The following is a 17,737-nucleotide window of genomic DNA, read 5'->3' as shown; positions in this document are numbered from 1 at the left end:
TTCTCGTCTGACGAGTATGAATTGTTCCCCACGCAATTTTTATAATCGTCCTACCTTTTTTTTCTTCCAGCGCACTTTTGTGGCTGCCAGTTCACGTGATTTGAAAAGTGTTTCTAGAAAAAAGTCTCCTGGCATCAATGGCTCACTCTTGCGCATGCAAGACTCGACGAGAATAGGTAAAACGTCAAGTGGCTCAGGGCGTTTGTTTTTTTTATAACGCTTGGTAATTTATTATATGTTTCAGGATAATTTTTCACGTGAAAAGCTAAAGCAAGTGAAAGAGAATACATTGCCAGTAGTTGGAAGCAATTTTATATCTTTTGCGCTGTGAAAACGTTGGCGCAAGTGAAAAGATGGTTATGTCGACTTTCATTGAGCTTACAGCTTGTTTGTGAATGTGTGTGCAATCAAATTGATGAGAAATCGTGTGAGAAATGGTGCCTTAAAATATAAATTTTGATCAAAAGTGCAAAACATTACATTTTGATCTTGTTGGCTAGTAAATGGCAGAAATTTGTGTGCTTACTCGACGGGAAGCTGTTGCTAGTAAGTTTAGGACCTAAATAGTTACACTCAAACCCCGATGGTTTGACACCAACTGTTGTCAAATGAACGGGGTCACTTTTTAGTTTGACACCCCTTTTACACGGAGTTCACACACACTACCAAACGTTTGTTTTGATAGTGTGTGTGAGCGCCGTGTAAAAAGTGACAGTTCGTCACTTTTTAGTTTGACTTTGACCAACCAACGGGGTACAAACTAAAAAAGTGTCAAACGACAAAGTGACCAGCCACCGGGGATTGAGTGTATTTTGGAACTTTAATCGAGTAACAAACTCTCCATATACCGAAGAAAGGTAATTGACGTATGAGAATTTGTTTTTAATTCTTTTACAGTGTTTTGCTGTCAAAGAAAACTGATTATGTTCCGGAGCATAACAAGGAAAATTAGTTTATTTGAAAAAAAAGATGGCGCCATTTTTTCAATAGAAAATCCCAAATCCCTTTATTTCAATAAGCAAAACAAAAACTCAAATATAAACCAGTATAGAAATAAACAAGAAAATAAACAACATCAACTTTCTCCTTACGCGCCACGTCGAACCACTCCATGACAGGTCAAGTTATGCTCCCGGTGGATTTCCCCGTTCGGAAACTCGCACGGACAGAACTGGCAACGGTGCGGATTCAGCACGGCGTGTTTCTTGGTTATGTGGTTCTTCACCTTGTAAAAATAGGCATAGTCTCGCTTGCAGTACGGACAAACGAACCGATCGCCAACCTTTCCCTTGTCCGGTTGCTCCTCGACGTGTTTGATCAGGTGCTGGGCGTACAGCTTTTGGGTGGTGAAATCCTCCGGACAGCACGGACACCGAAAGTGCGGTTCCGCACGTGGTTTTTGCCTGTGCCACGCGCGATGGGCCTCAATGTGGACGGTTTCCGCTATGGTCAGATCGCACGACTTGCAGAAATACCGCGGAGTGTCGTCCGGGTTCGGGCGATCCTCGTCCAAGAAGGCCAACGACTTTGGGAACTCTTTTCGGATGTAGTCCAGATGGCACTTCTTCAAGTGATCGTACATTCTTTCTTCCGTCGACAGGCCCAGATGGCAGCACTTGCAGATGTAGAGGAACCCCAACGGCTTGGTGCTGAGTGACCCAACGTCGTGAACCCGAAGCCGGTGCCAGACACACTGCTGGATGGTGTGGAACCGGGCGTCACAATAACCGCAACCGATCTTGGCATGGCCTTGCAAGTGCTTCCTCATCTGGTTGAATTCGAAGGTCGTGTAAGTACGCGGGCAGTAGTGGCACTGGTGCTGGTACAACTCACGCCGGGTGTGTCCGTACACCGGATTGCTGAACGTCAACGGAACGCCTTCGTCTAGGTTAGTTTTGTCCACCACTAGGGCGAGCAGGTCGGACCTGTCCATCGGCGGTGCCTGATTTGGGTTGCTATATTCCCGAATGGCACGCACCTGGAAGCCATCGCCAATATCAACCCAACCGTCCTCTGGGCGGATCTGGATGCCTAAATATAATTTGTTATTGGTTTATGATAAAACAATATCACAAATATAACTTAATTACCATATTTACCGCAAGGTCCCATGGCAAAATAAAACACAACAAGAAAACGCAAGAAATATTTGGAATAAACAATAGAATTTGACACTTCAAACGTAAACAAACAACAATCCAAATTTGACAGGCATGAGGGAATATTCTGGATTGATGTAAATAAGCTCCAATGGTAAAAAAACAAAATTGTTAAATCTCAGAAGAAAAAAAATAATATTCATATTCAAGACGAATCGCATGAAATCATGGTTAAGGTTCCAGCAATTTGAACACGTGATTGAAGTCCGTGCTTTTGGCAGTTACCAAGTTGCTCGATTTGGGTCATTCTCTGTCAACTCACACAGCTCTTTTCCGGATCACTCTTCGATTTTAGTAAAAATTTGTCCTTAGGATCAATTTTGCAGGCCAAGGGTGAATGATGCTGATGATACCTCTTCAGTTGACGCTCAGGCGAGGAACTGACTACGTCCGTAGTCCTGTTCTCATTCTTGATCAAGACAGTATAGCTCTGGTTCCTTGCAAGTTTCCTATTTTTTTACCTCTACGTTGGCTTGGTTTTCATGATGACTTAGCTGGTGGCCTGTGGAAACGGCTCGTAAACCTTTGACCACCGCGGGTCAGAATCGAGACGGCTAAAAGAAAGGGGCGCACCAATGTGGGACAGGGAAGTAATTTGTGATTGTAGACGGAATTGTTTTGATTCGCAGTATGTTGAGTCAACTGCAGTGGATGTACCTGAACATCGCAGAACGGGGTTTCTGTTCTTTCCGTTTTATCTACCATTAGAGAGCCTGGAGCTTATTAGAGAACGGACATCTCAGGGCTGAGGTACCAATCGAGTCACGGGAGCTATCAAACGGAGGTACCTATCGAGCAAAATCCTTTGTCGTTTGCTCGATTGGTACCTCCGTTTGACAGATCTCGTGCTTCGATTGGTGCTTTTGTTTGTTTATTTATTTTGTTTGTTTATTTATTAAATACAGCGATTGGTGCTTTTGGTTTGAGATGTACATTCTCTAATAAGCTCCAGGCTCTCTATCTAGGGGAAATCTACCCTTTCCAATCAAACACCTATCTTCGTCATATGGAGAGTTTGATGCTCGATTAAAGCTCCAAAAATACTATTTGGGCTATAAACTTACCAGCAACAGCACCGCCTCGAGTAAGCACGCAAATGTATGCCACTTACTGGCCAAAAAGATCACATTTAATGCACTTTTGATCATAATTTGTATTTTGCGAGACCACTTCTCATCATTTTGTTGGCACACACAGTGACACACACGAGAATCCCTCAAACGCTTAATGAATATCGCCAAAATTAACTTTTCACTTTCGCTTACTTTTTCACGGCGCTTAAGATATGAAATTGCTTCCAACTACCGGCAACATGTTCTTTTGATCATTAGTAAGGCACTCACTTGAAGAATAATCCCGAAAAATGTAATAAATTAGCAAGCGCCATAAAAAAAAACAAACGCGCCAAGTCGTTTGACGTTTCAATTTTCACTTTGCATTCCAATCGAAGGCTGAAGAAAACCGAGCGAGAGACGAAGGCAAAAAAGAACAAAGGCTGGCCGTCAACACCACCAGCAGCACAGCCAGCGATGCCAGGAAACTTTCCCTATAAATGCCACTTTTCGTGAGTGTTCGTTTGAACTGTCAGCGCAAATGGCAACACTCGACAGAGTGTTGGAAGAAAAAAGAACTAAGCCGATATTAGAAAAATGGGCGTGGCCCAATGCATTCGCCTCGATTAGAATACCCTTGGGAATTTTTTTTTGTTAAATGCTTGGTAAAGAAATAGAATAACTTTTAGTGAAAGTGAAAATAAATAGAAATGTTCACAAAAACTTGCTCTACTCGTTGGTGTACTTGGTTTTAGTAAAATTCAAGGGAGACTCTAGATTATCCAGCATCATTCAAACACGACCGCTTATTAGGATTAAAATGGGTAGATTTCCCCTACCATCTATATTCTGTTTATTTTGTTTCACTGATTCTCTAACACGCCTTCTGTTTATTATCGTCAATTTGTTTTCGATTTTATTTTCTTGATTCTCTTATTTCTCAACGCTTTTCCACTCTATTTACTAATTGATGCTCCTGTAACAAACTGTCTGTTTCCCTTAATTTGGCAGCGATGTCAATTTTGTTTATTCAAAAAGATAAATAAAGCTATTTGAATAATTCAGCCGAATTTACAGAATCTACTTCATAATTTACTATCTTTCTTTTACTATTGATTCTTCAAATAGTAAATTTCTGTCACTGTCTTGTTGACTTGTTTTCAATATTCACCCTTTTCTTTAAAACAAGTGATGTTCGAGCCCTTACTAAATTTTTGGAATGATCAAAGAATTAACACAAATATTACTATTGTACTTTTGGTGAACTTTATAACATGCTTAGGACCAAAAATTGTAACAAAACATCGCGACAAAAGAAATAGCAACATATAAACACGACTCAACACTAGGAAAGATTTCAGCAGAAAACAATACACAGTAAAATAACAACTAGTTTTTGAATTCAAACAAAAATAAAACAGTTTTTGATTTAATGAAAGTTGTTAGGCACACTTTAAATGGTTAGGCGCTTATACTTACATCAAACCCTACGTAATGTACCACCCCCGGCCGAGTTAAAATGCGTAACCGGAAAAGAAGGTGTGCATGCCTGGCACGAACACTCAAAGCGTGTTCTAGCGTGTTGCTCGTACTGACTCAGAGCAAGGGTGAGATGTAAGTAAGGGCAGTGCGTGTTTGTCGGAAACCTAGTGCATAAGATCAGTCAAGGCCCGTTCTTACACTGAAAATTGCGAATTTAAACAAAAAGAAATGGGTATGATGTTTAATACTCAAATTTTTCAGGAATTACGACATTTAAAAAAAATCAAATTTTAAGTATCAAACGAAGCAAAATTCTTAAATGATTTGCATTGCATTCCAGTTCTTTGTGTTTACTACTCAACAATATTTTTAAACTCCTTATAGATTACTCCTAAGAATTCGTTCAAAAATTACGTCCATGAATAGGGGGAGCGAGGTGGTGATATTAATTTCAATAAAGTAGATTGTTGAAGTTAAACTTATCTACTTATTTACAATTCCCTCTTTTATCGACAATCATAAATATACTTTAAGTTACATCTACTCGATGTAAATCGCTCTATTCTTCCCGTTTTCCCCCAACGTTCCGACCACTCCCACTCGTTTATCTCTGCTCCTCTGTTGCTGCTTCTCCAATACCTTCCTCTTCCGCTCAACCTTCCCCACCGGAGCATGCCACTGCTCGTCGTGTTCCTGACATTCAAGCGCCGACCGAAACACCTGATCACACTTACCGCAGCCGAATCCCTTGACCGCTCCGTGCTCCGCCCGGCAGTGGGACCAGTAATGTTCGGCCCGTTTCAACGTTGCCTCGCAAAATCCGCACCGGATCCGATTCGGGACGGCGTGACTTAGCCGGATGTGGATGTCGAGAGTGTCCCGGGTGCGAAACATTTTGGTGCAGAAGCAGCACACCGTTGAGGAGGGATTTTTGGCAGCGTGTTCGTTCAGATGGTCGATCAGTTTGCCTCTCGAGAAGAATTCTTCGAAACACTTGATGCATCGGTAGTCCCGAAGCTGCTGGGGAGGTTCAACGATTCTCTTTTCCTTGTGCAACCGAAGGTGCGCCTCAATGTAGCTTGTTCCAATGAACAACAGCGAACAATTCTTGCAAAAGAGCTTCGAGCTCGCTTTGGATCGGTTTTCCTCCGTGCGCTTCCTGGCCACCAAAACGTCCAGCGCTTCCACCCGTTCCGGAAACTCCGCCTCGATGTAACCCCGATGGCAGTCGTTCAAGTGCATCAAAATGTCGTCCTCGTCCGCAAACCTCAGGTGGCAGCACTTGCAAATGTGCAACATTCCCAGCTCTTCCGCCTCCCAGTCGATCTCCTGCCCGTGGACGTAGTGCCGGTGCCAGCTGTGTTCGCTCTCCAGGTGAAACCGTTGCTCGCAAGTCCCGCCACCAGCACCGCACTCGATCCGGGCGTGCCGCGCCACATGGCCCCGGAACTGCTTGTTCATGGCCATGAACCGGCTCACGCAGTAGTGGCACTTGTGTACGAAATCGGTCAACGATGTCGATGCTGGCGGGGTTCGTTTGCTTGGCGGGAGTTCCGCCACGGTGAGCGTCGTGCATTCCGGATCGTCCAGGTCGAAACGTGCTACGAGGGAGATGGGTTTTGCTGGTGCGTCTGGTTCGAGGTGGTCTTCGATGTAGGTAGTTGGTTGCTCTTCATCGTCTTCGTCGTCGTCGGGAACAAGAATCTCGAACCACTCGGGGGAGGCTGATTCTGGTAGGATTTGTTCCGGCGGCGGGAGATCGTCGGGTTCTTTGAGTGAAATGAGTTTGCATTAGAAGGGAAATTTTGAAATGCCTCATGTGTTACCTATAATTAGTGGCTTGTGCTCGATGATCAGCTCATCTGATTCCATTTTAGAACAATAAAGAAACAATTTTTGAAAGTTTTCTACAAGATTTTGTAAAAACCGTACACATAACTACTGCAGTGAAAACAAACAGCTGTCAAAACAAACGAGCAAGGTGATTGCATCACTGAAGGTGTGATAGTTTTGAACTAAACTAGGGGGGAGACACCATCACCATTTTGATATATTTATCTTTTATTTTCAAAAAATAATTCTGTAAATCAATATTGTTGAGTTCTGAAAATACATATTTAAAGTTCTAATTAGGAAAACTTCATAAAATTAAAATAGGGTCCTAAAGCTCTTTGTAAATTTTATGTACGTTGATAAAAAAAACATGATTAAAAACCATTTCTGAACAGCTTTACTAACAGCAGAACAAAGGAGAGGGAGCGTTTTCTTGGGGCTTTTCTTTACCCTGTCTGGCTTGCTTTCACTGCCGCTGCTGCCCATTTGAAATTTTTCTTGACCGGTTCCTTCCGAAGTGCATATACAAACAACTTTAATGCAAAGATTAAATTGACAAGACAATTTTTTTCGATGGATTAACTATGGTCCACTTGGAACGAGCTGTCAAGTTGGTCAAGAAGACCTTTTTTGTCAAGAAGGGCCGCAAATATTTGTTTTAAAATGATTTAAAAATCAATTTTAAATCCTTTGCGGTCGTAAAACAGTTTTAAGAAAAATGAGCTTTATCGTTGTGAACAATAATATCACAAATTTAAGCTGAATTTTAGGAGCAAAGTTTCAAAACTCTTAAAAACATAAGTTTAACAAATCCAAAAATCCAAAAATTATAAATTTTAAATTCTGTAATATGTAAATTAAAAAAAGGCGTTTAAAAAAATTCAATTTTTGAGTTCCGTTAGCTTTTTTGAAATATTTTTTTGCTATGTTTTTATTTTAAGATTTTTAATTTGTTTTCAAATACGTTTTAATCCTCTTTAAAAAAAATATCATTTTTGAAAATGTTTTTATTTTATTTTTCAAGCCAATAGCAAATATTATTTTTTTGCGTTTTGGATTTTTTGAAAACTTACGATTTCAAGACAAATTTACAGCTGAATTATAATTTAACAACTTCTTTTTCAAATTTTGAAATGTTGAAACCTTGCCTTGTAATTTCATTTTTTTGTCCATCCTCCACTCGACATCGAACAAAATCTTAGAGAAATAACGGTTTAAAAAAAATTGCATCGGTTTTTTATTATTACTATAACTCCGAAATTTTTAAATTCTTAATTTCAATAAATTCCAAGTTTAGAAAACTTCAAGATAAGACATTCAACAATAATCAAAGATAGTAAAAAATTACAAATACAAAAAAATGGCTACCGTAATCTGGGGTGAATCGCGACTACAGTCTGAATAGGGACAGCAGTTTTTAAAGAACTCAAAGCTTTTAAATTTGGAAATGGATGTACACATTTTGTTGGCCTGAGTCTGTTCTAACCGAAACCAAACGAAAAATCAAAATATTGTCCTCCAACATGGTTAAAACTGCTGTCCCAATTCGCCTCATGTGTCCGGATTGACCCCAGTTTACGGTATGTTTTTCACTAATATTTTCTTTATTATATGTAAAAATAAGAATGCAATAGTTTTTGTAGTTTCCAAACTATGCCTCTAAGAATGTTTAAACAATTTAAATAATATAGTTTTGATTTTATAGTAAAAAATGTGAAAACAAAAAAATAAAAGTGGCTGTAAAAACATGAAAAAACTTAGACAAAGGTAATGAGGAGGTGGTAGTATTAGCACAGAATACTATCAGAAACGAACATAAAGTAAACAAGATAAATGCAAATCTGGAGTTTTTTTTTGAAAAGGTCCAATAAACCAAATTTCCAGTTTTTGCTTTTTGGGTGTTTTTGAAACCGCCTTGAGTCAGGGGTATTGATAAACACCCAAAAAGCAAAAACTGAAAATTTGGTTTATTGGTCCTTTTAAAAAAAAAACTTCAGAAATATAAATACTAAAAATGTAACAAAAAGAAAAACATAAAACAAGAGCAGTTAAGTTTTTCCTAGATCAAAATTTGCTCAAAATGACCTCATAACTACGAAAAAAAAAATTCGAAAATTTGGGCGGTAGAGGGTTAACAAGAATTTAAGAATAACATTTTAAACAATAAACCAAGCTGTGAATACCCAATTTTTTACATTTTGTTTTCTCAAACACATGCCTTGAAATGTTGAAAAAAAAGCATTGAAAATTAAATCCCCAATAATTAAACAACAACAAACTAAACAATTTTTCGGGTTTTGATTATCTAAAGTGAAATTTTTCCATGAACTTCGGATAATTCAATATACTGAATTCAAAAATTGTTTTATTTATTATCCAGCAAAAAATATATCTCATGGATTTAATGTTTTGAGCACAAAACTTTTACTTCTTATCTTTAGTTTAAACAATTCTTTTCTGCCGCAATGTAACTCCTCAAATAATTTCTTAAAACTACAATTCCGTGATCAAAGCTTCTTTTTGTGCACTTCCGCATCGTGCGCCGCGCGCTCCTCCACGGTGTCAAACATCTGCATACAGTGCCGGCAGAACCGCTCCCGGAACTCGAGATCTTCCCTGTGCGCCTCCCTCCGGTGCTTGATCCGTGCCAAATTGGACGAAAATTGCTCGCCGCACGATTCGCACTTGAAGCTGGCCCGAACCCGGTGCACGTGCCACTTGTGCTCGGCCAGCGATTTGAGGTGCGTGAACGCTTCCGGACAGTACGGGCAGGCGACGGTGAGGGCGGTCGTGCGCACGTGCTTCTCGAAGATGTGCCGTTTGATGCCACTTTCGGTTTCGAACCGTTTCTGACAGAGCAGGCAGTAGAACCGGGTGTCGTGGATCTTTTGAAGCGCGTGTTTCTTCACGTGTTCGCTGTACTCGTCCAGAAACTTGAACCGGGGACTGTCCACGCAGTGGAGACAGTCGAAAATCGGTACCGCCGTCGTCTTCCGGGGATTCCGGTGATGCTCGTTGTGTTCGGCGTTGAATTTCACTCCGGTGATGAAAACGTCACACGAGTCACAGTAATACTGCCAGCATTTCGGATCCGAAAACGCGTCCGAACAAACCCGATACGTTTGCGGTTCCTCCACCTTGGAACCGCCCTCAATCACTTTGGCTTCATGCTCCGGAAGTGCCGCCACGAGGAACTCATCGTGACACGCGTACAAATGCTCGCAAGCGTCGTCCATCGACAGAAATCCGACCACGGCACAAATCCGGCAGAAAAACATCGAGCCCATCCGCTTCAGGAACTCAAAATCTTCCCCGTGGATCGCGCGTCTATGCCAATCCAGCTCCGGAATTGTGTAGAATCGTTCGCCACACTGCAGGCAGACGGTCCGGGCGTGCAACTTCAGGTGGTGCCGCATTGGGTCAACCGACCGGAAGCGACTCTTGCACACGAAGCACCGGTGCAGAGTGTCCAGTTCTAGCAGGTCTTTCGGAATCTCACGCACGGCCAGGTCGCGCAAGTTGGCGTCGTCCAAGTTCACTTTCTCAACGAAGGTGGAGGAGGAATCTGTGAGCTCCGGTTCCGAGTCGGAATCGATCACAATTGGAGCCGGTTCTGGTTGCGGCTCTGGACCCGGTTCCAATGCTACCTTGCGCTCTTCACAAACTGTTCCGGATTTTGTGATTGAAGAAACGGGGAGCATTTCTTCGAGATCTGCGGAATAGATTGCTTAATTTGAGCTTCGAAAACAAGCTGATAGCTTTACTCACCTAATACCGAGTCTATATTCATTTTTTAACTGAATCTTTTCAGCAAAAAAGGGTTTTTTTCAGCTTGGCTTGCAATTTGAATGAATTTCTCACTCTGCTCAGCTTTGAATTTTCTAGTGTTGTGACGTTTCTCTCGGCTTGTTGGCTTTTTTGTTTGCATGTTTGTGAAGTTTGCTGTGAAGCATCAGGTCAACAAAACAACAGCTGACAGCCCACATTGAACGGGATCCGACCGACCCGGTCGATCAGGATACGCACCAAAAGCGGGTAAAAAGTTAGAAATTAAAATTAACTTGAAATTCAAGAATTTTATGAATTTCAAGAATTTTAAGAAAATCGAGAACTTTAAGAATTTCTGGAATTTCAAGTATTTCAAGAATTTTATGAATTTTATGAATTTTAAGAATTTTAAGAATTGGGTACTAAAGCCCTATCTCAATTTTTATGTACAACGGTAAAAAACACGATTTAAAACCATTTCTGATCACTTTTTTTCATTTTAATGCAAAAATTTTTTTTGACAAGACAACATTTTTTCGATGGATCAACTATGGTCCCCTTTGAACGAGCTGTCAATTAGGAGCTTTTCTGTCAAGAAGGACCGCGAGGTTAATTTTTTAAAATTTATTTAAAAATCCATTTTAAATACTTTGTGGTCGTACAAAGGGTCATTGTACTCAGAAAAATAAGCTCTATCGCTGTAAACAATAATATCAGCAATCTAAGCTTCATTTTAGGGCCCAATTTAAGAAATTTAAGAAATTAAAGAAATTTAAGAAATTAAAGAAATTTAAGAAATTCAAGAAATTCAAGAAATTGAAGAAATTCAAGAAATTGGGTCCTAAAATGAAGCTTAGATTGCTGATATTATTGTTTACAGCGATAAAGCTTATTTTTCTAAGTACAATGACCCTTTGTACGACCACAAAGAGTTTAAAATTGATTTTTAAATCAATTTTGAAAAATTATCCTCGCGGTCCTTCTTGACAGAAAAGCTGCTACTTGACAGCTCGTTCCAAGGAGACCATAGTTGATCCATCGAAAAAATGTTGTCTTGTCAATATATTTTTTGCATTAAAATGAAAAAAAGTGATCAGAAATGGTTTTTAATCGTGTTTTTTACCGTTGTACATAAAAATTGACATAGGGCTTTAGTACCCAATTCAAGAATGAGTTGCTTTGGAGAATTTGAACGGTGCGCGTCGCGGTTAACAAGCCGGATTTTTGTTGCCGTTTCCGTCTTTGTTTCCCCCCCGATTGTGTGTGTATTTCGACCCGGGTGACTTCGCGATGTTAGATCAGAAATTTCAAGAATTTCAAGCATTTTAAGATTTCCAAGAATTTCAAAAATTTCAAGAATTTTAAGAATTTCAAGAGTTTTAGAAACTTTAATAATTTCAAGAATTTCCAAAATTTATAGAATTTTAAATTAAAAAAAAAATCAAGAATTTCCCTCGGAATTTCCAGTATTATAAGAACTCAAGAATTTCCAAAATTTAAAGAATTTTAAAAATTGAAAAAAAAAATCAAGAATTTTAAGCTTTTCAAGAATTTTAAGAATTTTAAAAATTTCAAGAATTTCAAGAATTTTAACATTTTTTAGGAATTTCAAAAAAATCAAGAATTTCATAAACTTCAAGAATTGTAAGAATTTCAAGAGTTGTTAAACATTTTTAAGAATTTTGAGAATTTCAAGAATTTCAAGAATTTCAAGAATTTTAAGAATTTCAAGAATTTCAAGAATTTCAAGAATATCAAGAATTTCAAGAATTTCAAGAATTTCAAGAATTTCAAGAATTTCAAGAATTTCAAGAATTTCAAGAATTTCAAGAATTTCAAGAATTTCAAGAATTTCAAGAATTTCAAGAATTTCAAGAATTTCAAGAATTTTAAGAATTTCAAGAATTTCAAGAATTTCAAGAATTTCAAGAATTTCAAGAATTTCAAGAATTTCAAAAATTTCAAAAATTTCAAGAATTTCAAGAATTTCAAGAATTTCAAAAATTTCAAGAATTTCAAGAATTTCAAGAATTTTAAGAATTTCTAGAATTTCTAAATTTTCTAAAATTTCAAGAATTTCAAGAATTTTAAGAATTTCCAGAATTTCAAGAATTTCAAGAATTTCAAGAATTTCAAGAATTTCAAGAATTTCAAGAATTTCAAGAATTTAAAGAATTTCAATAAATCAAGAATTTTAAGAAATGCAAGAATTTCAAAAAATTCAAGAATTTCCAAAATTAAGCCATTTTTTTGAGAATTTTATTTTTTTTAAGAATTTTAAAATTTTTAAGAATTTTAAAATTTTTAAGAATTTTAAAATTTTTAAGAATTTTAAAAAATTTAAGAATTTCAAAATTTTAAGAATTTTAATAATTTTAAGAATTTAAGAATATCAAGAATTTCAAGAATTTCAAGAATTTCAAGAATTTCAAGAATTTCAAGAATTTCAAGAATTTTAAGAATTTCAAGAATTTTAAGTATTTTAAGAACTTCAAAAAATTCAAGAATTTCCAATATTCATAGATTTTTAAAAATTTAAAAAAAAATCAAGAATTGCAGGAATTTCAAGAATTTCAAGAATTTTAAGAATTTCAAGAATTTCAAGAATTTCTAGAATTACAAAAATTCCAAGAATTTTAAGAATTTTAAGAATTTTAAGAATTTTAAGAATTTTAAGAACTTTAAGAATTTTAAGAATTTTAAGAATTTTAAGAATTTTAAAAAATTTAAGAAATTCAAGAATTTCAAGAAATTCAAGAATATCAAAATTTCAAAAAATTTTATAATTTCAAGAATTGCAAGAATTTCAAGAATTTCAAAAATTTCAAAATTTTAAGAATTTTAAGAATTTTAAGAATTTTAAGAATTTTAAGAATTTTAAGAATTTTAAGAATTTTAAGAATTTTAAGAATTTTAAGAATTTTAAGAATTTTAAGAATTTTAAGAATTTTAAGAATTTTAAGAATTTTAAGAATTTTAAGAATTTTAAGAATTTTAAGAATTTTAAGAATTTTAAGAATTTTAAGAATTTTAAGAATTTTAAGAATTTTAAGAATTTTAAGAATTTTAAGAATTTTAAGAATTTTAAGAATTTTAAGAATTTTAAGAATTTTAAGAATTTTAAGAATTTTAAGAATTTTAAGAATTTTAAGAATTTTAAAAATTTTAAGAATTTTAAGAATTTTAAGAATTTTAAGAATTTTAAGAATTTTAAGAATTTTAAGAATTTTAAGAATTTTAAGAATTTTAAGAATTTTAAGAATTTTAAGAATTTTAAGAATTTTAAAAATTTTAAGAATTTTAAGAATTTTAAGAATTTTAAGAATTTTAAGAATTTTAAGAATTTTAAGAATTTTAAGAATTTTAAGAATTTTAAGAATTTTAAGAATTTTAAAAATTTTAAGAATTTTAAGAATTTTAAGAATTTTAAAAAATTTAAGAATTTTAAGAATTTTAAGAATTTTAAGAATTTTAAGAATTTTAAGAATTTTAAGAATTTTAAGAATTTTAAGAATTTTAAGAATTTTAAGAATTTTAAGAATTTTAAGAATTTTAAGAATTTTAAGAATTTTAAGAATTTTAAGAATTTTAAGAATTTTAAGAATTTTAAGAATTTTAAGAATTGTAAGAATTTTAAGAATTTTAAGAATTTTAAGAATTTTAAGAATTTTAAGAATTTTAAGAATTTTAAGAATTTTAAGAATTTTAAGAATTTTAAGAATTTTAAGAATTTTAAGAATTTTAAGAATGTTAGGAATTTTAAGAATTTTAAGAATTTTAAGAATTTTAAAAATTTTAAGAATTTTAAGAATTTTAAGAATTTTAAGAATTTTAAGAATTTTAAGAATTTTAAGAATTTTAAGAATTTTAAGAATTTTAAGAATTTTAAGAATTTTAAGAATTTTAAGAATTTTAAGAATTTTAAGAATTTTAAGAATTTTAAGAATTTTAAGAATTTTAAGAATTTTAAGAATTTTAAGAATTTTAAGAATTTTAAGAATTTTAAGAATTTTAAGAATTTTAAGAATTTTAAGACTTTTAAGAACTTTAAGAATTTTAAGAATTTTAAGAATTTTAAAAATTTTAAGAATTCTAAGAATTTTAAGAATTTTAAGAATTTTAAGAATTTTAAGAATTTTAAGAATTTTAAGAATTTTAAGAATTTTAAGAATTTTAAGAATTTTAAGAATTTTAAGAATTTTAAGAATTTTAAGAATTTTAGGAATTTTAAGAATTTTAAGAATTTTAAGAATTTTAAAAATATTAAGAATTTTAAGAATTTTAAGAATTTTAAGAATTTTAAGAATATTAAGAATTTTAAGAATTTTAAGAATTTTAAGAATTTTAAGAATTTTAAGAATTTTAAGAATTTTTAGAATTTTAAGAATTTTAAGAATTTTAAGAATTTTAAGAATTTTAAGAATTTTAAGAATTTTAAGAATTTTAAGAATTTTAAGAATTTTAAGAATTTTAAGTAAGAATTTTAAGAATTTTAAGAATTTTAAGAATTTTAAGAATTTTAAGAATTTTAAGAATTTTAAGAATTTTAAGAATTTTAAGAATTTTAAGAATTTTAAGAATTTTAAGAATTTCAAGAATTTTATGAATTTTAATAAATTATAAAATTTTAGGAATTTTGAGAATTTTAAAGATTTCAACAATTTCAACAATTTCAAAAATTTCAAGAATGTCAAGAATTTGAAAAATTGAAGTTTTGAAATTAAGAAAAATATTTTTGTTTTGATTTTCAAATTTTTAAAGTTAAGATTTATAATTTTTATATCTTTCAAAGCAGAAGAATTTTATGTGTCTTAAACTAAAGGGTATTATTATTTTAGATTTTTTTTTAAAGAATTTTAAAATTAATATTTAAAACCTAGGGGCGAGACAATAGTAAGAAATTAAATTAATTAACTGCCGAAATTAATTAATTAACGAGAAGTTAATTTTGTTTACGATCCAATCATCGCCACCTCTTCTTACACCACATTGGTTTGACAGTTTGACCTCACGCGTATTTGTTTTTGTTTTGAACTGTCGCAAAAAAAAATTAAGCAGGAGAATTCAGGTGGCGCAGGAGATCAGGAAATGTTGCTGAAACAGGAGATGCTGGCCAGAGGATCGATCTGGGAGGAAAAGTCCTTCGTTTTTTCGGACAGTGTAGTTGATCGGTGAGGACCGCATCGTGATTTATCCGATTGCATTCAAGCGCCCAGCAAGCAAGCTTCTTTTGCTCCCCGGTATAGATGGCTGGGATGGATTAGCCTTTGGCAACAACTCCAACGTCCTGATCGGATCCGGCTCAAGCTGTTCAATCATCCCGATCGGAAAACTTTCTGCTCGCGTCATCATTACAGCAGCGCTGGTCCAATCGACAGCGGAATAACAATCTCGTCCGCTTCTTCCTCTTCAGCGGCAGTAGCGGTCATCGCCCAGCAAGTGGAGTCCAAGATCAACAACAACCTTCACGCGAATGCGCAAGGGCACGAGTTTAACGATTCGTAGGGCAGCAACCAGTGGCCGAGCTCAAGTGATGGTGCAGGATGCGGCGGAAGTGGTGCCCAGTATCATCACAGTGTTATCTATGTCACAATTAATCACGGTGTAGTTGGTGGGGGCATCACAGAGGGACACACCACCACTATCAGGCGCAACAAGTCGGAGGAGGTCGGGGTTAAGGACACGAACCCGGCGGATCAAATGGCGTTGCCGGAGCTTGAGAACGAACCGATGCATGTAGGATAAGTTAGTGATTATGTGGAGTTTCACGAGTTAAAAAGTTTCTTGTTTTATGTTTCTCATCAGCTCCAAAGCATCAAGCAACTAGACGACACCACCTTCCAGAAGTTCACATCTTAGCAGAAGTAACAGTAACAACAATCACAGCAGTCTCAACTGATGACAGGACCTCCAACGAGTAGCAGTGGCCATATGCAGTCACACATGCGACAACAACAACACCAGCAGCTCAGTCCGGACCGTAGGTACACGTCGCCAAACGAGCAGAACGTCATCATACATCCACATCAGTCGGGTCAACCGCCGAGCGGGTTAGCCGTGAAACACATCGTCCCAGATCCGATCAATTGGACCGGCAAATTACGTAGACTTGCAGTAGTGCTTGTAGGCGATTTCGGTCAGCCACGAAATAAAATACCGAGATTAAATCAATCGAGAGTTTATTAAAAAACGATGTTAACTTTAAGAAGGTTAGAACTCGAATGGAGAACAAAAGAGAATGCGCGCAGCGCGAGTGCGCTACAGTTTTGGTTATCCGAAGTTGGCAGCATTGCGTCAGGGGTGGGAGAAGGGGTCGTCCACTGCTCCGTTAACACTCCTCCTCAGGGACGGCCCGTCGAAACAACCCGATCTTCTCGGATAGAATCCTCTGCTTTACAGCTCCCAGTGGTTTTGTCAAAATGTCAGCAATCATGTCTTCCGAAGGACAGTACGTCAGCTGAACCTCGCCGTGCTCACAAAGATTGCGGATAAAATGTTCGCGAGTATCAATGTGCTTCGATCGCCGAGTTGATCTTTCTGAGTTAACAAAGGCCAGACAACTCTGGTTGTCTTCGTAGATTACAGTACCTTTGTTTTGGGCAAAGTTGAAGTCCAGCATGAGTTTACGCAACCAAATGACTTCCTGACAAGCTTCGCTTAAAGCTGTATGCTCGGCTTCCATCGACGAAAGGGTCACTGCGGTTTGCCGTCGACTTGCCCAACAGATGGCTGCTCCGCCGAGCAGGAAACAGAAGCCACTTGTTGATTTTCGCGACTCATGATCACCTGCCCAATCCGCGTCACAGTATCCGGTGAGATCTCCTGCTTCGCCGGTAAAATGCAAGCCGTGGTGCTTGGTTCCGATCAGGTATCGAACTGTCCTCTTGGCAGCTGTCCAATCGGCTTCACGTGGGTCGCCGACTCGCCGTCCTAGTATGGATGTGCTGGCAGCAATATCTGGTCTGGCATGTACTCCAATGTACATGAGTGCACCAACAAGACTACGATACAGCGTGCCATCGATTGGGCTTCCACGATCCTCCAGCTGAAGAAAACCACTGTCCATCGGCGACTTAGCAGGTTTTGCGTCCTTCAATCCAAAACGGTCTGCCAGCTGTGTTATGTAGCCACCAAGTGAGATGCTGTACGTTCCGTTCCGCCGTTCAATCTGCATGCCCAGGAAGTACGAGAGATCGCCGAGGTGCACGATATCGAATGACCGCTTCAATTCGTTGTATACGTTCTCGCTAGCTGCGTCGTCTTTGCAGCCAACAACAATATCGTCGACATATACTAACACGTAAACAGTGTTTGTGCAGGTTCCAACAGATTTTGTGTACAGACAAGCGTCAGCTTGCCCTGGCTTGAATCCCATGCGAACCAAAACCTCCTGCAATTTTTGGTTCCAGCATCTGGCCGATTGTTTGAGCCCGTAGATGGATT

The 17,737-nt window shown here is 36.4% G+C and overlaps 4 protein-coding genes across 4 annotated transcripts in view; 1 reads left to right on the top strand and 3 right to left on the bottom strand.

Annotated features, from left to right (window-relative positions):
• The window catches only part of LOC120418713 (uncharacterized), a 406,326-nt gene that overhangs the window by 77,997 nt on the left and 310,592 nt on the right, over positions 1 to 17,737 (top strand). The window lies entirely within an intron of this gene.
• On the bottom strand, positions 993 to 2,244 carry LOC120418714 (zinc finger and BTB domain-containing protein 40-like). Its single transcript, XM_039581186.2, has 2 exons — positions 2,091 to 2,244; positions 993 to 2,031 (listed from the first exon to the last, which is right to left on the bottom strand). The coding sequence occupies exons 1-2, from the start codon at positions 2,110 to 2,112 to the stop codon at positions 1,088 to 1,090; spliced, it is 966 nt and encodes a 321-aa protein (XP_039437120.1). The 5' UTR covers positions 2,113 to 2,244; the 3' UTR covers positions 993 to 1,087.
• On the bottom strand, positions 5,142 to 6,678 carry LOC120418704 (zinc finger protein 423-like). The gene is made up of 2 exons (XM_039581173.2): positions 6,520 to 6,678; positions 5,142 to 6,462 (listed from the first exon to the last, which is right to left on the bottom strand). The coding sequence occupies exons 1-2, from the start codon at positions 6,563 to 6,565 to the stop codon at positions 5,234 to 5,236; spliced, it is 1,275 nt and encodes a 424-aa protein (XP_039437107.1). The 5' UTR covers positions 6,566 to 6,678; the 3' UTR covers positions 5,142 to 5,233.
• LOC120418712 (zinc finger protein 91-like) lies at positions 8,923 to 10,427 on the bottom strand. Its single transcript, XM_039581183.1, has 2 exons — positions 10,295 to 10,427; positions 8,923 to 10,238 (listed from the first exon to the last, which is right to left on the bottom strand). Exons 1-2 carry the CDS (start codon positions 10,314 to 10,316, stop codon positions 9,034 to 9,036), a joined length of 1,227 nt encoding a protein of 408 aa, XP_039437117.1. The 5' UTR covers positions 10,317 to 10,427; the 3' UTR covers positions 8,923 to 9,033.

The sequence above is a fragment of the Culex pipiens genome, chromosome 2, assembly GCF_016801865.2.
Source record: "Culex pipiens pallens isolate TS chromosome 2, TS_CPP_V2, whole genome shotgun sequence".
NCBI lineage: Eukaryota > Metazoa > Arthropoda > Insecta > Diptera > Culicidae > Culex > Culex pipiens.
This window is presented reverse-complemented; position numbering and strand designations above follow the sequence as displayed.